At 40.9% G+C, this 18,888-nt stretch overlaps 1 protein-coding gene across 1 annotated transcript; it reads left to right on the top strand.

The window, feature by feature from the left end:
* The first annotated feature begins 66 nt into the window (after positions 1 to 66).
* Positions 67 to 18,806, top strand: LOC146503751 (cytochrome P450 2F3-like). Its single transcript, XM_085130926.1, has 10 exons — positions 67 to 478; positions 659 to 821; positions 953 to 1,102; positions 3,590 to 3,750; positions 3,930 to 4,106; positions 12,275 to 12,416; positions 12,538 to 12,577; positions 16,619 to 16,766; positions 16,873 to 17,014; positions 17,146 to 18,806. The coding sequence occupies exons 1-10, from the start codon at positions 308 to 310 to the stop codon at positions 17,325 to 17,327; spliced, it is 1,476 nt and encodes a 491-aa protein (XP_084987052.1). The 5' UTR covers positions 67 to 307; the 3' UTR covers positions 17,328 to 18,806.
* Positions 18,807 to 18,888: the final 82 nt, after the last annotated feature.

The raw sequence follows: 18,888 nt of genomic DNA on the forward strand, positions 1-18,888 counted from the left end.
TAAAGCCAAGCTTTTGGGTTGTTGACATCTTAATTTCTATTTTTATTACCGTTTCATTTTGATTTATCCTTTTCTGTTAGTATAGTTTTACTCTTAGTTAGACTTTGCAGTCTTAATCCCAAATTATATTGTCTTTGAGTTCTTCTTTCAACAGGGCTCTCTGTAGTTTTATTTGTGTAGCTGTAGTGTGAACTTCATAGTTCTCATAATACTGAGTCTTGTTGAAATTTCTTTTTGCTTCTAGTTCCTTGACTTGCTGCTGTATTTTTGTGTATTATTTTATAGTTTTTATATTATATAGAGCAGGATGGAATCTTGTGCAACTGTCATCTTGGCAGGTTTAATCTTAGCTCTGCTGTGGATGTTTAATATAAAACACAAAAGGAACTGGCATTTGCCTCCAGGACCCACTGCACTTCCTCTCATAGGAAACCTTCTACAGATAGACAAAAAAGCACCTTTTAAAAGCTTTGTTAAGGTAAGAGTTCACTTTTTTAAATATTTGTGCGGTTTTTAAGTTGTACAATAATTTTTCTCGTAATTTGAGGAGACCGGCACACTTTTAATAAACACACTGAATTTAACTTTAACAGCATGTTGGTATTTAGACAAAACTTCAGATGAATGTTTATCATTTAAACAATTCACATATCTTTAGTTCAGTGAAACCTATGGGCCAGTGATGACAGTATACCTAGGCTGGCAGCGGACAGTACTTCTGGTAGGATATGATGCTGTGAAAGAAGGCTTGGTGGATCAAGCAGATGACTTAACAGGCAGAGCACCAATTCCATTTCTACACAACCCTAACAAGAAATATGGTAAAGCGTGATCACTCAAATATGTTGTCTTTGTCAAGGCGAGGTGATTTTGTTTCCTAGTGTTTAATTCTTTCATGAATCAGCATGGCTTCTCTTCCATTACTTAAGTGGTAAGTGGTTTAACCTTTCAGGTATAGGGAGCGGTAACAGGGAACGCTGGCGTCAGCTGCGACGCTTCACACAGACCACTCTAAGAGACTTTGGGATGGGACGCAAGGGGATGGAAGAATGGATCCAAGAAGAGAGTGAACATATGAGGGCTCACATGCATAAATTAAAAGGTATAGTTGCTGAAAAGTAATTTCACATGAAGTTGTATACCTATATTTATATAACATTAAAAAAATGCTGATAAATGAAAATAAGTTTACTATGCACAGCCTATGTACCTAAATTTATATTACATAAAAAATTTAAATGCTGATACGTGAAAATAAATACATCACTATATGGAGCACTATCACCCCTAGTGACCACACCCATATACCTATATTTAACTGCAACTCTGGGTACCCCAAATGTACACACTCTCTGCCGTGAGAATGTCCTAAAGAAAGAAACGCACTGACACATCATCCTAGACTATCAAGTGCCCTGAACATTACAGGACATTATAACACTAATGGAAAATAATCAGTCTTAAGTTTAGCAAGATAGAAGCACACCACAGTGGGCTAATCCCACTAACCCATTATTTTCCAATACTGAATTGACACCCACCACAGCCACCCAAAAAACCCAATATGATCTACTAAAATGGTGTTTTTGTGAGCTTCAGGTTCACATTCAAATGCATGAAAACTAGTGATGGTAAATTTGATTCTACTGAATCGAGTTTGAATGAGTCACTCACCAAAGTGAATCGGGTTTTTTGAGTCATTTCAATTCAATTCAATTCAATTTTATTTATATAGCGCCAAATCACAACAAATGTCGCCTCAAGGCGCTTCATAGATATATGAGTCATTTGAGTCACTGAGTCAGTTGACCAGAGAGTGCAAAAAATTTACACTCAAACTTAATTTGTTTCTCTTTCCATGTATATCCTACTGTTAAGATGAGTGATTGAAAAAGAAAAACAACTATTTTTATGGAGCAAAAAAGAACAAAAAAAATTTCTAAAGGGAACATTTATTTTATTTCTTTTTATTTTATTTTATTAGTATTTTCCTCAAATGTGTCAAATATATATTTTCTCATCTAAATGTCCACTGAGCTGTGAGCCAGCGAATCATAATGCGCCTTAACATTGGTTGCCAACCAAGAAGAAGAAGCTGTGAAGCCAGGAGGGAGGGGGCAAGTGAGTGAGTGATTCGTTTATGCTACGATTCAGCACAGGAGGGAGGGGGTTAGTGAGTCCTGAGTGATTTGTTCGCCCTATAATTCAGCACAGGAAGGAGGGTGTGAGTAGCTAAAATGTGCTGTTAGCATGTTAGCAGAGCGATGCTACTGTGAACACAGGAGCTATAGGGCTTTGGAGCGGACGTCACGCCGCAATGTATTGTGGGAGCGCGGCGCCATTTTCCGGGTCCACAAATCAAAACAGACACACTGTGTTGGAACGACGATGACAAGAAACATGCTTAAAAGCAGCTCAAAAGAAAACGGACGGTATAGAGACCGATTGCGTCCAGAGGCGAAGCAGCGGTACTTGAAAAAAATAGAGTGCATCGCAGATGTGGACCCATATGGAATACAGCAGTGGAGAAAAGACCCAGGCGACTTACCACCACTGTCCTTACCTGATATCTTCACGCATCTTGTTAACCCTAACTCTAACCCTCACGTTCGGATTTCAGAGTGCCCCATGTGTAACGTTGGCACCCAGTCTGGATTTGTTTGATCCATTTCATAGGCAGGCTTCCCCACAGTTGTGTGAAAGAATTAGCGAATCGTTACATAGTACGCATGTCTGCACAGTCACTCAATTCAATGTTTGATCGCAATTTCTATAACCTCCGAGAACACCAACGATAATATTATTAAGCTATAAAGAGTGATATAAACATATATAAAACTTACCGGAGTGAAAATGTCTGGAGCACACCAACAGATATCTGGAGATGGAAGTGAACTGGATATCAGCTCAACTCACGGCTGCTATTCAGGCTAGACGCCTTCGTTTTGTAAGGTCCGCCATATAAGCTCCCTCATGTTGCTTCCAGGTTGGGAAAGAATAAAAAGACAAACCCTTTTTAAGCTTATTCCCTTGCCGGTCGTGCGATCGAACATTGCAGCCGACCACACAGCAAATACAAACCATGGCTGTTGTGTGTGCCTTCGCTCCTTTTTCGCTTGGCGCATCAGGCCAAAATCCTTTCCACGCCCACCCTCGTGACATCACGCTCCAAAGCCCTATTGTCTTGATGTGAGTTTCTACTCAGGGTTTTTTCTTCCTATTCAGAGCAGAAATGTTTTTGTTAAGAAGCTGGCTGTTGTTTTTCCCCACAATTTTAATTATAAACTAGATATATTTCTACTAATGAAATTAGTTTGCTAAGAGCAACAGCGATGAGTCAGTGAGTCAGTTGGGCTTGTGAATCATGACTCACGAGTCAGTAAAGTGATTCTCGAGTATTGAATGATTCGTTTATGATTCGCGCATCACTAATGAAAACTGTTACTTGGGAAAGCCATGTGCCAACAAACATACTCTTTAAATCTCTTTAAAAAACTGACCTACCAGTGGGAAAGTTGGAAGTGTGGGCATGTCATAACTAAAGTGAAGTCCTTAGTTAATTTGACAGATGATTCCCCTTCTCTTGCAGGTGCACCATTTGACCCCACATTCTTATTGAGCCGTACTGTGTCTAACGTGATCTGCTGCCTGGTTTTTGGTCAACGGTTCATCTATGAAGACAAGCAGTTCTTGCGCCTCCTTACCATACTTTCTCATATAGAAAAGGCTAACAGCAGCCCCGTGTGTCAGGTAACTGAAAGTGGGAGCAAAATTAAAGATTAAATAGAAATGCTTTTTAATTTGGTTTTCATATTTTGTATAAGAGTATATACGTCTTTTGAAAATCATACTGTAAAAATGATCCAAACACAGTAGATGTATCATTGTCTCTTCACAAGAATGTATGTTGCTATGTTTCTTTACAACAGATGTACAACCTCTTTCCGAAACTCATGGACCATCTTCCTGGCCCCCATCAAAAATTTTTTGCAGAGTATGAAGAGGTGAGAAAGTTTATCAAAATGAAGATCCAAAAACACAAAGACACATTGGACGCCAGCTCCCCACGAGACTACATAGACTCCTTCCTTATTCGAATCAACCAGGTTGGAAAACTTAAGCATAATTTATCAAAGAAAGCTCAAAACTACAAATACTGTGTTTATTGATGTAGGCAATTAATATAATCTAAAGTGCTAAAAATCATTTCTTATCTTGCTATGAATGATTTTAAACACTCTTCTGTGAATTGTCACCTTCTTGTGATGGAAAGGTTTGCATGTTGTTGGAGGAATTTGTTTGTGACAGGGTTTCCTAAGGCAAACTTGTCCTGGCTAAGGGACCAAATGAAAACTGATTCAGATAATAAGCAGTGAATCCTGCTTGTGCTGCGATATTCGGGACTGAAAACCGAGGAACATTCACTCACTTTCAGCTTGTTGTGTTTGTTGGTATATTACTCACTTTAACTATCCATTAAATCTTTAAATTCACTGTAAGATTAAGATCAACTATTGAATGGCATATATTTTAAAGCAGTGGTTCTCAAACTTTCCATAAAAATGACCATCTCATAAAATATATGGCTCTTGAAGTACCGTAGTACAGTAGTATATGCCTATTTAACACCATATACAGTTTACACAAGACAATTTGAATTCTTATATGAATGTTATTTATTTTAACTGTCATAAACAGAATGTGACGAGCCATAATAATAACAACTGTGCTGCATTAAAACATTCACAGCTGGTGGGATATCTGGTCTTTAAGTGATGACGTGGTGAATTCTGCTTCCGGGTCCAAAATATTCTGCATTTATTAAAGCTTTGTGCTTTTAACATGTTTTAATTCTTGTGCATCTTGTTCTATTTAGTCTGAACAAGACCTCCCAAAAAGTCAGTGACCACTGTCAGCCTCTCTCGGTTTTTATCATCACTATTCATTTTAAAGCTAAGTTTTTAAAACCTTATGATGTAACTACAACCCAGCCCACGCAGCAGTATATTAATGACTAACCTCGCATTGTGGATGGATTATCTCAGTTGTTCTCCTCACTGAAGTTTGGTCCGTTTACAGGATCCTGCCATCTAACCCTCACATTAACTTTTATCGAGTGGAAAGAAAGTTAGCGTTCATCCTCCAGCTTCAATGTTATGCTACCCATAGCTGTGTAGCTAGCCATCACACAGCACATCATTATATACCAGCTAGTCCAACTTCAGTAACCCTATAAACGCCATTGCTGTGTAGTTTTCTGTCTTCATTTATGTCAGAAGTGATAGCAGAGCTGTACGTTCTTATTTTTGCTGTGGTGGTTAAGCTGCCAGATTTTTGGCTTCACGACCCTCCTTCATGCTTCGTGCATGTCGAAGCTCAGTTTGCTCTTTGTGGCGTTTCAGCCGACAACACGAAATACCATCATGTGGTGACCTCACTGGATCTGCTGTCCACCCACCGTGTGATGACCATCCTCCGGGATCCCCCCGCCCTAGGGAAATACACCGGTCTCAAGGTGCTGAGCTGAGCTACTCCCTCTCCGATGCAGAGTGGGCCAAGAAACTCCTCTCTCTCTCAGGCCTGGGTGATGGTACCGCTCTTGAGCTCACGGAGAGCACGCTGTCCTTGCTAGGAACAGATGATGGCGGATTCCTCTTCACTCACGTCTTCCTCCAACAGTGCGAGCTGGCCTTGCCAACTCTCCACTGCTGGCTGCGAAGGATTACTGCTCACTGGCAGAAGTGGATCGCATACTCCTGTCTACCAGGAGCTTCGACATAGATAGTTCCCAACTCACCGACGGCATCTCCCCCGCCTGCACCAATTCTCCCGGTGGCCTGTGACTCATCGATGGTGGCTGGGATCACGGCACCACGGTAAAGTGCTGTGTTTTTACCATCAGTGTTTGGCCCCGTAGCACGGCGCTGTCTGCCACCTTGCAGTTTTAAGGCCCAGGGAAACGAACCCACCAGTGCTCTGTAGCGGCCGTGACTGCTGGCGATAAGGAAAGGCTGTTCTTCATTGAGGACTCACGCTTGGGGAGCCGTTTTCTGGTTGACTCCGGTTCCCAGAATACCCTCAGGAGCTCTTGTGTCATCTTTACATACCTCCATGATGGTATATTATTTATTATTATTTATATTAATTCCCGCGTACCACTACAGGGAGCCCAAGCACCACCAAAGTAAAGGCTTTAAAGTAAAGGCTTCAAAACCAAGTTGACGCTGAAAGTACTAACATCACTAATATCACAGAACTTTGCATGTGGCCAAAAGTAATGTTTTAATGTTCTTTGTTATCAAACATTTGCACATAAATAAGTGACATAATATTCAGTACTTACTTTTAAAAGTTTACTCTTCTGCTGCCCCGCTGCAGCCATCCACTGTTTCTTTTTTTTTCCGAAAAAATTATCCACACCTACATACACGCTATGAATTCTGGGATAGGTTGGGCCACGAGGGATACACCTGACCCATCCTTCAAATTCGGGAAAATGAAGGATGCATTTGTCGGCAGCATTTGGAGCAACTTTTGAATTGGGACAGCCTTTGTTGCGTCACTGTGATGTAATCGGCCTTTAAATATGGCCTCCGAAGGATGCAGACCCTTAATTGGGACACAGCCATTGTGCAGCAGCTGCTTCGCTCATTTGCAGTTTGCACGCATTGGGGTGAATATCGCCCGCTCTGACATCAGCTGGGGGCGACTGCTGTGTGAGGACTATGTGCCGCCTGTAAGCATTTTGGCACGGATGAGGTGCCCACGACAGCACCCGCTGCTTGTTGAGTGCAAGAGCGATACGTGCTTTCACGTCAAAAAGTCGTCATAAGTCTCCAATAACACCACAAAAAGTCGCCGGATTTGTTGCTAGTTGCTTTTTAGAAAATAAGTCGCTAAGGGGGTCTGAAAACTCGCTAAATATAGCGACAAAGTCGCTAAGTTGGCAACACTGAGTGGTGCTATACTAATATAGTATACATAGTAGATTGTTGCAGATGGTAACCAAAAATATTGAGTGGTTGAGGCAGGCATACTTTGAGGATCTCCTCAATCTCACTGACATGTCTTCTCTTGAGGAAACAGAAGCTTTAAGGGGGTATTTCAACAATTCCTCGGCAAGGCCCCTCAGGAATTCAGCCCGAGTTCCTTCAGGTACTGGTTGAACCTTGGATTCAGGAGGAACGATGCAGCTTTTGTCCTCGTCATGGAAAACTGGACCGCTTCTTTATCCTACCAAGGATATTTGAGGGTGCATGTGATTTTGCCCAACCACTGAGCAGTGCTTTGTAGACTTGGAAAAGACATTCAGCCAAGTCCCTTGGTAGATTCTGCGAGAATTGCTTAGGGATCATGAGGTGTGTCTTTTGCAGATCATGTGGTTCTGTTGGTTACATCAAGTGGTGACCTTCAACTTGAACTGGAATGGTTTGTAGCCCAGTGTGAAGTGGTGGAAATGAGAATTAGCGCTTCCAAGTTTAAGGTCAAGGTTCTCAGTTGGAAAAGTACACCCAAGTGCTGCTAGTGGTTAGCTTTAACACTAGAATTACTGAGCCTTTTTTTCCCTGGTGCAGTTCCTACTACTAGATTTACGGGCCTGCGCAAATTTGCGTAAATTCCCCCCGACCTTAACACCTCTTGGCACCCCGCTGAGATTTTCACAGGTCTTCAGCTCCATTGTTCTCCTGCTTTTGTTGTGCAAAGACACCCTCCCCCAACCCCCAACCATGAGAGATTCAGGTCTTTCCTTCCCTGCAAGGCTACTTTCCTTCCTTACCTGCAGCGTACAATACACCATGTTAGTTCTTGTCAATCCTTGTCACTACATTGCATGCCTGTCCATAAACACATATACACAGTTGTATTTTATATAGCCACACCTTAGATAATATGCATTATGCATAAAGTCTAGTTATACACACACACACACATATACCTACATATACATACATATATATATATATATATATATATATATATATATATATATATATATATATATATATATATATATATATATACATACATACATATATATATATATATATATATATATATATATGCGTGTGTATGTATATGTGTGTGTGTGTGTATACACACACACACACATATACATACATATATATATATATATATATATGTGTGTGTGTGTGTGTATACACACACCAATATTTTTGAATACACGTGTCCATATTTGTTTCCAGATTGTTTGTATAGTGCACTTTCTATACCGTGCTCTTTGTACAGTTTTTATTTAGCTGCTTTTGTCTCGCACTGTCCACTTTTTTGCAATGACAATGCAGATTTTCCACTTGCAGATTTGCTGTGTGTCTGTGTGTGTGTGTGTGTGTTTGTGTGTGTGTGTTTGTGCAACATTGGCATTTGTTTACTCAGATCAAAGGCAGGCCAAACCTCTGTGTTACAACCTACATACAAAAGACACACATTCACAATATATGAGTACACAAGTCTGTTTTATTTCAAAGTGTTTCAGACTTTACAGCGTTTGCAGACCCAGTGTCCATCATCCCTGCATTTGGCACAGGTGAATTTCTGGCATGTTGCACAGGTAAACCTGCTGCGATTCCTGTTGCAGCTTTCTTGCACCTGGCACTGCGTTGTCTTTACAGTCCCTGGCACAGCAGCTGCAGCAGCTTCAGCATCCTGCCTCTGTGCTAATATTTCCTTGTGCTGCATGAATCGGCAACGAAGTTGCTGAGCTAGAAGACTCAGAAACAATCTTCTTTTGCCTGTCCACCCTGTACATGCCTTGTACAAAATGTAGGCATTCACCGCCGCCAGGTCCAGCATATTGTAGAAAGCCGCTACTGGCCACCTGCGTGTTGCTGCTCTTACGGAATACATCCGCGCCATTTGGTCCAACACGTCTACACCACACTGTAAAAGCAGAGAGAGAGAGTCATGAGTATATGTTTTTTTCTATAGGCCTGTATAGCACACATCAGAAAACATTGTAGCACTGGTGTAAAATTGTACACACATTCACATACCTTCATGTGGTTATAGTCTGTTATCGTGTTGGGTTTCCTCTTTCTGTCGTCACCGATCGTCACGTCTTGGTGCATGGAACTTAGAACACACACAGTCTTGTTTTTTTTAGGTGCATAAATTGTCAAGGAGACACCGCCACTTCTAAGCACTGAAGTGGAGAATACCTCTCGCTTTGCAGTATCTTTTGCAAGTTGAGGAAGTTCACGCCGGACTTTATTCACCGTGCCCAGTAACGTTGTTTTGCGCTGCAGCAGTCTGTGCGACAGTGACAGTGAAGTAAAGAAATTGTCCGTTGTGACGTTTCTCCCATCATCCAAAAACGGCTCCATCAGTTTCATGACCACGTTCTCTGCCAGCCTCTCTCCCTTCTGACGACTGGGGTCCTTTCCCAAGTAAGGAGATGCACTGCAGACATATTTGGTGTCCAAGTCTGTGGCCATCCAGAACTTGATCCCAAATTTGTCTGGCTTGGTTGCAATATACTGTGTGAATGGACAACGAACCTTGGTAGGGAACAGCTGTTCATCTATGGTCATGTGTTCTCCTGGAGTGAAACTCGTAGCACAGTTCTCGTTGAAGCGTGTCCAGATGTCGGAGATCGCTGCAAATTTGTCTGTTTTCACCCGTTCTGCCCGCGTGTCCCTGTCATCAAATCGAAGGTGTTGCATAATTGAAATGAATCTATCTCGGGGCATTGTCTCTTTGATTACTGGCACCAGAAATTTTTCTGACCAGCAATCCACAATGGCACCAACAGGACACATGATTGCTCTTACAAACAGGATTGAAATGAATGCCATCAGTTCATGAACTGACAAACTCCAGTCCGGCTCTGTTCTGCGGGCTTGATGTACCGTGCACTCTCTGATGGTCTGCAGCATTCCCACGTCTAATAGGCAAAGGAAGCTTTGGAGCACACTTGTAATCTTGCGCTGTCGGAAGATAAACAAATAGAAAATGGTAAATTTACATGAACCTCACTCTAAATGGGTTTATATAAATATCATATCTACTATGGCAGTGACAAACTTTAGCAGACTCTGTGGGTCCAGCTTGTGCAGTGAAGCACGAACGATTTGCTCCTGCACTGGGCATTCCAATGTCCTCTTCAACCCACACAGTTCCGTCTTTTGCCGTGTGGCTCTGGCTGGGCTTCCCAGTACCACGGGGCCTCTTCCGTGGAGGCATGTTGGGTTCTTGTTCCGTCTCCTTTTCAGATTCTTCTGAGGAGGTATCAGTGGCCTGCTGGACAAATGAAACCTCTCCTCCATCAGAATCTGCTTCGTCCATTTCCTGAAGCAAGGCCAAAGCCTGTTGCGCGGAGAGGTTCTTCTTGCGTGGCAGTGATACGGAGGCCATCCTGATGTGCGTTCTCAGAAATGCGAACAAGAAATGATTCTCCCGCCTGGGTTGGTCTGCTTTTATGCACAGCACTGTGCTGTAGTCAAGCAATGCCACTCCCTCACATACACAGTGACAATGGCACAATGGAAGATCTGTGCTGAGAGTCAAGGAAGGTGTGAATGTGTGTCTTTTGTATTTACAGGTCAGTCAATGTGTGGGATATTTTGTATACGGCAGGCATTTCTGAAAGTTGTAACAGAGAGGTTTGGCTTGCCTTGGATCTGAGCAACTCTGAGTGAGCAAATGCAAATGTGCCAGGCCTCAAGGATAATGGGTGGTTTGCACAACAAAAGCTGGAGGAGAAACAAGCTGACGACCTGTGAAAATCTCAGCAGGGGTGATTAACACCTCGGCACTTGCACCAGAAAATAAAAAAGCCAGTAATTTTAGGGGGTGTTGGGTTTAGGGAAGTTACGCAAATTTGCGCAGGATAGTAAACCTAGTGTTAAGTATCTCAGGGTTTTATTCCCAAGTGAGAGGAGAGGGACATGGGAGATTGACAGATGGTTTGGTGATAGTTGCAGTAATGTAAATGATATCCAGATGGTGAAGAGAGAGCTGAGCATAAAAGTAAGGCCTTTGATTTACTTGATTTACTGGTTAATCTATGTCCCTCACATCATGCGAGGGACATAGATTAACCAGATTAACCATAGACCACTACCCAGAGCTCATGTGACGTCATGGGCTCTGGGTAGTGACTGAAAAAAAAAAAAACATTGTGGAAACAAGCACCAAAAATGACATTTCTTCAAAGGGTGGCTGGTTTCCCCTTTTTGAGATAGAGGGAGGAATCCGGTAACTTTGGAGAAACTCAGAGTACTCATTTGTAACACCCGTCCCACATTCTATTGAAAGGGTCCCTGAGTTCCTGTTGTTACTTACTATTGATACTCCCTTTTTGATGATTGTGATCTGAAATGCATATTAAAATTGACTCTATGACAATAAACCACATGCAAGCAGGCCAATTATAAATTTGACTCCACTTTAGTGACGATTAGTTCCAATAACACAAAATAAAAATAAGTGACATTAATAAAGTTTGTTGAGCAATGACAAACTATCCAACATCAACGGACACCAAATAAATAATATGGTAGGAGAAAATGTTCTCTCTTTCTAGTCAGGCATCAGTCTGGGACAGGATATTTCTAATTTTAGAGATACTGTGCAAATGGAAGAAAGCAGCCCTACAAATGTGTTTAATATATGTATTGAAGGATATATCCTGGTCAAAAATGACTCCAATGTTCTTCACAGTGTTACTGGAGGCCAAGGTAATGCAAGCAGAGTAACAATGTCGTTAGATACCATATTTCTTAAGATTTTCAGGGCCAAATACAATAACCTCAGTTTTATCTTAATTTTCAAGCAGAAAATTCGAGGTTGTCCAGGTCTTTATGTTTTTAAGACATTCCAGCAGTTTAACTAATTGGTGTGTGTTATCTGGGTTCATGGATAGATAAAGCTGGGTGTCATCTGCATAGCAGTGAAAGTGTATGCAATGCCTTTTGATGATACTCCCTAAGGGAAGCATGTATAATGTAAACAGAGTTGGCCCTAGCACTGAACCCGGTGGAACTCCATAATTAACCTTAATGTGCGAAGAGGTCTCTCCATTTATATGAACAAATTTGAGTCTATTAAAGTAAGATATAATGGTAAGATAATAACTGATGACAAACAGATGAGATTATTCACCTCAGGTGTGCAGAAACAAAGGGCTAGAAGCCAGAACGGATCTAGATGCACACACAAATATACTCTCACACAGACAGAAAGAGAAAAAATATAAAGAGAGACACATCAAAGTACAGAGAAGCACAGAAAAACAATGACAACTTTCTTCTTTCAGGAAAAGGAGATTTCCACAACTGAGTTCCACTATGACAATTTGGTCTCTACAATAATGACTCTGTTTCTAGCTGAAACACAAAGCACCAGCTCCACCCTGAGATATGCTCTTAGCGTGCTAATTAAATACCCCCAAAAACAAGGTAAGACTGTGAATTTACTTTACAATACATTCAATACTAATACATTATGGTTAGGAATACGTCCCTTGGTAGACGTAAAAACAGATCAGAGTGGTAATAGTTTCTGCTTTGCTGTGTCCAGAGAAAATGCAGCAAGAGATTGACACTGTTATTCCTAAACAGAAGCCCCAGGTACACCACCAACCCGTTCATTTGTCTAACCGTTTTTCCCCACTCGGTGACACACCCGCTGGGGGTCAAACTCTGGTAATTGGTGATTCTGTTCTCAGACATGTGAAGCTAGAGACACCGGTAACCATAGTCAATTGTCTTCCAGGGGCCAGAGCAGGCGACATTGAAGGAAATTTAAAACTGCTGGCTAAGAGTAAACGTAAATTCAGTAAAATCATAATTCACGTCGGCAGTAATGACACCCGGTTACGCCAATCGGAGGTCACTAAAATCAATATTGAATCGGTGTGCAACTTTGCCAAAACAATGTCGGACTCTGTAGTTTTCTCTGGTCCCCTCCCCAATCAGACCAGGAGTGACATGTTTAGCCGCATGTTCTCCTTAAATTGCTGGCTGTCTGAGTGGTGTCCCAGAAACGATGTGGGCTTCATAGATAATTGGCAAACCTTCTGGAGGAAACCTGGTCTTGTTAGGAGAGATGGCATCCATCCCACTTTGGATGGAGCAGCTCTCATTTCTAGAAATATTGACAAATTTATTAAACCCCTCAAAATATGACTATCCAGAGTTGGGACCAGGAAGCAGAGTTGCAGTCTTACACGCCTCTCTGCAGCTTCTCTCCTCCTGCTACCCCCCCCCAAAAACCCATCTCCATAGAGACTGTGTCTGCTTCCAAAAAGACAAAAAACAAACTAAAAACCAGCAACAAACAACTTAAACATTTACAAAGAAAGAATAATACAGTATCTACATCTGAACCAAAGAGTAAAACAGTGAAATGTGGATTATTAAATATTAGGTCTCTCTCCTCCAAGTCTCTGTTAGTACATGACTTAATAATTGATCAACAAATTGATTTACTCTGCCTTACAGAAACCTGGTTGCAGCAGGATGATTATGTTAGTTTAAATGAATCAACACCCCCGAGTCATTCTAACTACCAGAAATCTCGAAGCACAGGTCGAGGGGGCGGTGTGGCAGCAATTTTTCACACCAGTCTATTAATTAATGAAAGACCAAGACAGACTTTTAATTCATTTGAAAGCCTGATGCTTAACATTGTCCACCCCAGCTGTGAAACTCAGAAACCAGTCTTACTTGTTATCATCTATCGTCCACCTGGGCCTTACACAGAGTTTCTGTCTGATTTCTCAGACTTTATATCTGATTTAGTTCTGAGCTCAGATAAAATAATTATTGTGGGTGATTTTAACATCCATGTTGATGCTAAAAATGACAGCCTCAACATGGCATTTAATCTGTTGTTAGACTCAATTGGTTTCTCTCAAAATGTAAAAGAACCCACCCACCACTTTAATCACACTCTAGATCTTGTTTTAACATATGGCATAGAAACTGAACATTTAACAGTGTTTCATGAAAACCCTCTCCTGTCTGATCATTTCTTGATAACATTTACATTTACAATAATTGATTACGCAGCAGTGGAGAGTGGACTTTATCAAAGTAGATGTCTTTCTGAAAGCGCTGTAACTAAGTTTAAGAATATAATCCAGCCACTGTTATCATCGTCAATGCCCTGTACCAACACAGAGCAGAGCAGCTATCTGAACGCTACCCCAACAGAGGTCGATTATCTTGTTAATAATTTCACCTCCTCACTACGTACGACTTTGGATACTGTAGCTCCAGTGAAAACTAAGGTCTCTAATCAGAAGTACCTGACCCCGGGGTATAATTCTCAAACACGTACCCTAAAGCAGATGACTCTTAATCTGGAGAGGAAATGGCGTGTCACAAATTTAGAGGATCATCATTTAGCCTGGAGAAATAGTTTGTTGCTTTATAAGAAAGCCCTCCGCAAAGCCAGAACAGCTTACTACTCATCACTGATTGAAGAAAATAAGAACAACCCCAGGTTTCTCTTCAGCACTGTAGCCAGGCTGACAAAAAGTCAGAGCTCTTTTGAGCCAACCATCCCTTTAACGTTAACTAGTGATGACTTCATGAACTTCTTCACAAATAAAATTTTTATCATTAGAGAAAAAATTACCAATAATCATCCCACAGATGTAATATTATCTACAGCTACTCTTAGTACCATTGATGTTAAGTTAGACTCTTTTTCTCCAATCGATCTTTCTGAGTTAACTTCAATAATTACTTCCTCCAAACCATCAACGTGTCTTTTAGACCCCATTCCTACAAAACTGCTCAAAGAAGTCCTGCCATTGATTAATTCTTCGATCTTATATATGATCAACCTATCTCTAATAATCGGCTATGTACCACAGGCCTTCAAGGTGGCTGCAGTTAAACCTTTACTCAAAAAGCCATCTCTAGACCCAGCAGTCTTAGCTAATTATAGACCAATCTCCAACCTTCCTTTCATATCAAAAATCCTTGAAAGAGTAGTTGTCAAACAGCTAACAGATCATCTGCAGAGGAATGGTTTATTTGAAGAGTTTCAGTCAGGTTTCAGAGTTCATCACAGCACAGAAACAGCTTTAGTGAAGGTTACAAATGATCTTCTTATGGCCTCTGACAGTGGACTCATCTCTGTGCTTGTCCTTCTTGACCTTAGTGCAGCATTCGATACTGTTGACCATAATATCCTATTAGAGCGATTAGAACATGCTGTGGGTATTACAGGTATTGCACTGCAGTGGTTTTGTATCATATCTATCTAATAGACTCCAATTTGTGCATGTAAATGGAGAGTCCTCTTCACACACTGAGGTTAATTATGGAGTTCCACAGGGTTCAGTGCTAGGACCAATTCTGTTTACATTATACATGCTTCCCCTAGGCAGCATCATTAGAAGACATAGCATACATTTTCACTGCTATGCAGATGACACCCAGCTCTATCTGTCCATGAAGCCAGATAACACACACCAATTAGTTAAACTGCAGGAATGTCTTAAAGACATAAAGACTTGGATGGCCACTAACTTTCTGCTTCTTAACTCAGATAAAACTGAGGTCATTGTACTCGGCGCTGAAAAGCTTAGAAATATGGTATCTAACCAGATTCTTACTCTGGATGGCATTACCTTGGCCCCCAGTAACACTGTGAGGAACCTTGGAGTCATTTTTGACCAGGATATGTCCTTCAACGCACATATTAAACAAATATGTAAGACTGCGTTCTTCCATTTGCGCAACATCTCTAAAAAACTACTGCAATTCATTATTATCAGGATGTCCAAAAAACTCACTGAAAAGCCTTCAGTTAATCCAAAATGCTGCAGCAAGAGTACTGACAGGGACTAGAAAGAGAGAGCATATTTCTCCTGTTTTGGCTTCCCTTCATTGGCTTCCTGTTAAATCCAGAATTGAATTCAAAATCCTGCTCCTCACATACAACGTCTTAAATAATCAGGCCCCATCTTATCTTAATGACCTTGTAGTACCATATCACCCTATTAGAGCACTTCGCTCCCGCTCTGCAGGCCTACTTGTTGTTCCTAGAGTATTTAAAAGTAGAATGGGAGGGAGAGCCTTCAGTTTTCAGGCCCCCCTTCTGTGGAACCAGCTTCCAGTTTGGATTTGGGAGACAGACACTATCTCTACTTTTAAGATTAGGCTTAAAACTTTCCTTTTTGCTAAAGCATATAGTTAGGGCTGGACCAGGTGACCCTGAATCCTCCCTTAGTTATGCTGCAATAGATGTAGGCTGCCGGGGGATACCCATGATGCATTGAGTTTTTCCTTTCCAGTCACCTTTCTCACTCACTATGTGTTAATAGACCTCTCTGTATTGAATCATACCTGTTATTAATCTCTGTCTCTCTTCCACAGCATGTCTTTTATCCTGTCTTCCTTCTCTCACCCCAACCGGTCGCAGCAGATGGCTGCCCCTCCCTGAGCCTGGTTCTGCCGGAGGTTTCTTCCTGTTAAAAGGGAGTTTTTCCTTCCCACTGTTGCCAAAGTGCTTGCTCATAGGGGGTCATATGATTGTTGGGCTTTTTTCTGTATCTATGAAGCGCCTTGAGGCGACTTTTGTTGTGATTTGGCGCTATATAAATAAAATTGAATTGAATTGAATTGAATTGAATTGGAAAAGGCCGTTGTCCCAGGATGGAGGACAGGAAGTCCCTCCCTTTTTCACTTGCTGTCATCCATGAAGTGCAGCGTTTTCTTGACATTGGGCCTCTCAGCCTCCCTCACTACACACTGAATGACATATCCTTCAAGGGTTATACAATCCCAAAGGTATTCTCAATTCCAAGATCTCATGTGTATTACAGAATCTATTGTATATCAAGTCAGAGAATAATGTTGAAAGCAGCAACACTAACAAGATATATGTTTTGAATAGGACACTGTAATTATTCCGCTGTTGCACTCTGTGCTACAAGAGGAAAAGCAATGGGCCACTCCCAGGTCCTTCAATCCCCAGCACTTCTTGGACAATAATGGCAACTTTAAGAAAAGTCCTGCATTCATGCCATTCTCTGCAGGTAAAGAGTCAACACACAGTTATTGATCATCCAGTTTTTTTGCATGTTGACATAATTTTTTTTCCAAATATCTTGATATTTACAGTGAAAAGCAATTATTTTTAATCAGAGTCCATTGTGTATCTCTACAGGGAAGAGAAACTGTGTTGGCGAGTCTCTGGCCAGTACGGAGCTTTTTATCTTTATAGTATCATTGCTGCAGGATTTCACTTTTTCCTGTGCTGGAGGCCCTGACAGTATAAACCTCATTCCTGAAAACAGCAGTTTTCTTAATGTGCCCTGCAGATACCATATCATGGCCACACTTCGTTAAAAGAGATGATTTGTTTAGACAGAGTTATAGTCTGTTTGAAGCACTCGAACAAGGATGTCTTCATCAGCTTCTTGTGAAACGGTGATTAGATGTTTGTTTTACAGTTAGTTTGCTAGTACCTCACTGATGTAGAACACAAGACCATCACATGTAAATCTTTCATCTCATCATAACTGTGTTTTCTGTTTTTTGTCATTTGTTCTTTTTTTTTAATGAGTTGTTTAATGGACTGTTTTTCTCTACAGGCAATAAATATTACTACTATCTTGAACAAATAACTACTATAAATGGCTTTACACCTATCAACAAATCATAAAGACTTTTATATAAATACTCAGTCTCATCAATTCAATTCAATTCAATTCAATTTTATTTATATAGCGCCAAATCACAACAAAAGTCGCCTCAAGGCGCTTCATAGATACAGAGAACAACAATCATATGACCCCCTATGAGCAAACACTTTGGCGACAGTGGGAAGGAAAAACTCCTTTTTAACAGGAAGAAACCTCCAGCAGAACCAGGCTCAGGGAGGGGCGGCCATCTGCTGCGACCGGTTGGGGTGAGAGAAGGAAGACAGGATAAAGACATACTGTGGAAGAGAGACAGAGGTTAATAACAGATATGATTCAATGCAGAGAAGTCTATTAATACATAGTGAGTGAGAAAGGTGACTGGAAAGGAAAAACTCAATGCATCATGGGAATCCCCCGGCAGCCTACGCCTATTGCATCATCACTGTTGAAACTGTAGAAAACAAGAAAATACAAGGATTAACGTGAATTAATTAAAAATTGCTCTCCTGTCTGAAATGTTGTTTCAAAATTAAAATCTTAGTATCTTAGTATCTAAATCTTAGTCTTAGTAGCTTTAATAACATTCACTCCAATGATGTATTCAGTTTCCACAAGTGTAGCACAATGTTAACGCAGCTGGTTTTTTGCAGAGTTTATTTTGACCTCTTTTGGGACAATATAGCACATTTTTAACTACGCCACAAAATTCTTTGGGGTAAACACACATGAACCCTGCAAAGAGAGTCCGAGATTATCCTCTCTCTTTCCCTTTGACAGCTGGTAAGGACCCAGCACCTTGTAACGCTAAGTGGAAAGGAAAGTGGACTGTTGGAACCACCAACTATGTCTCTAACATGCTTGAGGCCAAGTCAATTCCATGCAGACTACCTAAATGATCACAGTGTGTTTCTGATGCATTCAGGGTCACTACTTTGCTAGTACCTCACTGATGTAGAACACAAGACCATTACATGTAAATCTTTCATCTCATCATAACTGTGCTTTCTGTTTTTTGTCATGTATTGTTTTTTTGTTTTTTTTTTTTACAGGCAATAAATATTACTACTATTATTAACCAATAACTACTGTAAATGGCTTTACACCTATCAACAAATCATTAAGGTTTTTATGTAAATAGTCTCATCATTGCAGTTAAAACTTTACAACCCCCCCCCCCCCCCCCCCCCCCTCAAAAAAAACCTAACAAGGTGAAATTTTGCTTTAAAATTTAAATCAAAGTATTTGCTATGGAAGCGTAGAGCTGA

This window comes from Neolamprologus multifasciatus, chromosome 14 (genome assembly GCF_963576455.1).
Source record: "Neolamprologus multifasciatus chromosome 14, fNeoMul1.2, whole genome shotgun sequence".
Taxonomy (NCBI): Eukaryota; Metazoa; Chordata; class Actinopteri; order Cichliformes; family Cichlidae; genus Neolamprologus; species Neolamprologus multifasciatus.

Excerpts from the sequence above, each read along its gene's own strand:
- LOC146503751 (XM_085130926.1), top strand. The coding sequence starts at position 308 with ATGGAATCTTGTGCAACTGTCATCTTGGCAGGTTTAATCTTAGCTCTG. Across the intron at positions 822-952 it reads CAACCCTAACAAGAAATATG|GTATAGGGAGCGGTAACAGG; the intron begins GTAAAGCGTGAT and ends TTAACCTTTCAG. Across the intron at positions 17,015-17,145 it reads ATTCATGCCATTCTCTGCAG|GGAAGAGAAACTGTGTTGGC; the intron begins GTAAAGAGTCAA and ends GTATCTCTACAG.